Here is a 2178-nt window from a genome sequence, read left to right as displayed (position 1 = left end):
GCCTGGGCAGAGTCGGCCAGAGCCTGTGGTGCAGGTGAGGGGAAGGGGTAGTGAGCAGGGCCCTGGGGCTGAGCAGAGGGGATGGCCTGGCTGGGGGCAGGGCACTTAGCTTCCTCAGAGGTCAGGGCACACCCGACCTGCCATGGGACACCAGGGCCACTGGGCCAGCGGCAGAGAGAAATGGGGCCTCCCTGTGGCCTGAGGGTCCTGGCGCCATGCAGGGTGGGGAGGGCCAAGGGCAGCTGCAAGGCTCCTACCTGTGCCGGGGGGCCTGGGCTGAGCCCAGCAGGGACCTTGCCAGGGGAAGCTCTGGAGAAGGAGGAGGTGAGCTGGTGGCCGAGAAGGCCAGGCCAGGGCTGGGAGGGTGAGGGTGTGGTGACTCAGCCTCCGGAAGTACTGCAGGACACTGGGGAGGCAGGGGGCATCGATGCACTCAGGGCCCTGACCTGGGCTGGTGCACACTGGCGCTAAGGGGAAAGGGGGGAGACACTGAGGAGGGGGCTCCCGGGGGCTATTCCAAGGCAGGAGGTTCCAGGGCCCTGGGGCTGAGGGTGCCGACCCTATGCAGTGTCTGGCCCCTCTGCTGCACAGAAAAACAGGGCCCTGGAGGGCAGAGGGCAGGCTATGACCAGGGCCCTGGGCAAGTCAGGCCCACTCATTAGGGGAGGACCACGCTGAGGCAGCAGGGTCAGGGGCTTCAGGGGGCTTCGGGGGACCCACAAGAAGCCCTCTGAGAACAGTGGCCACTGGTCAAGCCAGGCACCCACAAAAGGCTGGAGTGGGGCCGACGGGCATGAGCCGTTCCTGAGGTGGCACCGATGGCCAGAGCCAAGGCCAAGCTAGAGGCCTGTCTCTTATACACATCTAGATGTGTATAAGAGACAGGTCCTACAGTCCTCAGGGCTCTACTCCCTCAGCAGCGTGGTGACCGTGCCCTCCAGCAGCTTGGGCACCCAGACCTACGTCTGCAACGTCGTTCATGAGCCCAGCAACACCAGGGTGGACAAGAGAGTTGGTGAGAGGCCAGCGAGGGAGGGAGGGTGTCTGCTGGAAGCCAGGCTCGGCCCTCCTGCCTGGACAAACTCTGGCTGTGCAGCCCCAGCCCAGGGCAGCAGGGCAGGCCCCGTCTGTCTCCTCACCCAGAGGCCTCTGCCCACCCCACTCATGCTCAGAGAGACTCGGTCTTCTGGCTTTTTCCACCAGGCTCTGGGCAGCCACAGGCTCTGCACACACAGGGGCAGGTGCTGGGCTCAGACCTGTCAAGAGCCATATCTGGGAGGACACTGACCCTGACCTAAGCCCATCCCAAAGGCCAAACTCCACTCCCTCAGCTCGGAAACCTTCTCTCCTCCCAGATCCCAGTAACTCCCAATCTTCTCTCTGCAGAGTTCACACCCTCATGCGATGACCCAATTCCCCCATGCCTACCGTGCCCAGGTAAGCCAGCCCAGGCCTCGCCCTCCAGCTCAAGGTGGGACAAGTGCCCTAGAGTGGCCTGTGTCCAGGGACAGGCCCTGCCCGGGTGCTGACGCATCCACCTCCATCTCTTCCTCAGCACCTGAACTCCTGGGGGGACCGTCTGTCTTCCTCTTCCCCCCAAAACCCAAGGACACCCTCATGATCTCCCGGACCCCTGAGGTCACATGCGTGGTGGTAGACGTGAGCCAGGAAGACCCCGAGGTCCAGTTCAACTGGTACGTGGACGGCGTGGAGGTGCATCATGCCCAGACGAAGCCGCGGGAGAGGCAGTTCAACAGCACGTACCGCGTGGTCAGCGTCCTCACCGTCACGCACCACGACTGGCTGAACGGCAAGGAGTACACGTGCAAGGTCTCCAACAAAGGCCTCCCAGCCCCCATCCAGAAAACCATCTCCAAAGCCAAAGGTGGGACCCGCGGGGCGCGAGGGCCACGTGGACAGAGGCCGGCTCGGCCCACCCTCTACCCTGGGAGTGACCGCTGTGTCAACCTCTGTCCCTACAGGGCAGCCCCGAGAGCCGCAGGTGTACACCCTGCCCCCGTCCCGGGAGGAGCTGACCAAGAACCAGGTCAGCCTGACCTGCCTGGTCACAGGCTTCTACCCCAGCGACATTGCCGTGGAGTGGGAGAGCAGCGGGCAGCCGGAGAACACCTACAAGACCACCCCGCCCGTGCTGGACTCCGACGGCTCCTACTTCCT

General features: G+C 64.3%; 1 gene segment (V, D, J or C); it reads left to right on the top strand.

Annotated features, from left to right (window-relative positions):
* The first annotated feature begins 215 nt into the window (after positions 1 to 215).
* The window catches only part of LOC105535175, a 7519-nt gene continuing 5556 nt past the window's right edge, over positions 216 to 2178 (top strand). The window contains 5 exon segments of the C gene segment in view: positions 216 to 324; positions 869 to 1015; positions 1387 to 1437; positions 1556 to 1885; positions 1983 to 2176. Coding sequence covers positions 216 to 324; positions 869 to 1015; positions 1387 to 1437; positions 1556 to 1885; positions 1983 to 2176 — 831 coding nt within the window.

Source organism: Mandrillus leucophaeus, unplaced genomic scaffold, assembly GCF_000951045.1.
Source record: "Mandrillus leucophaeus isolate KB7577 unplaced genomic scaffold, Mleu.le_1.0 Scaffold1422, whole genome shotgun sequence".
Lineage (NCBI taxonomy): Eukaryota > Metazoa > Chordata > Mammalia > Primates > Cercopithecidae > Mandrillus > Mandrillus leucophaeus.
This window is presented reverse-complemented; position numbering and strand designations above follow the sequence as displayed.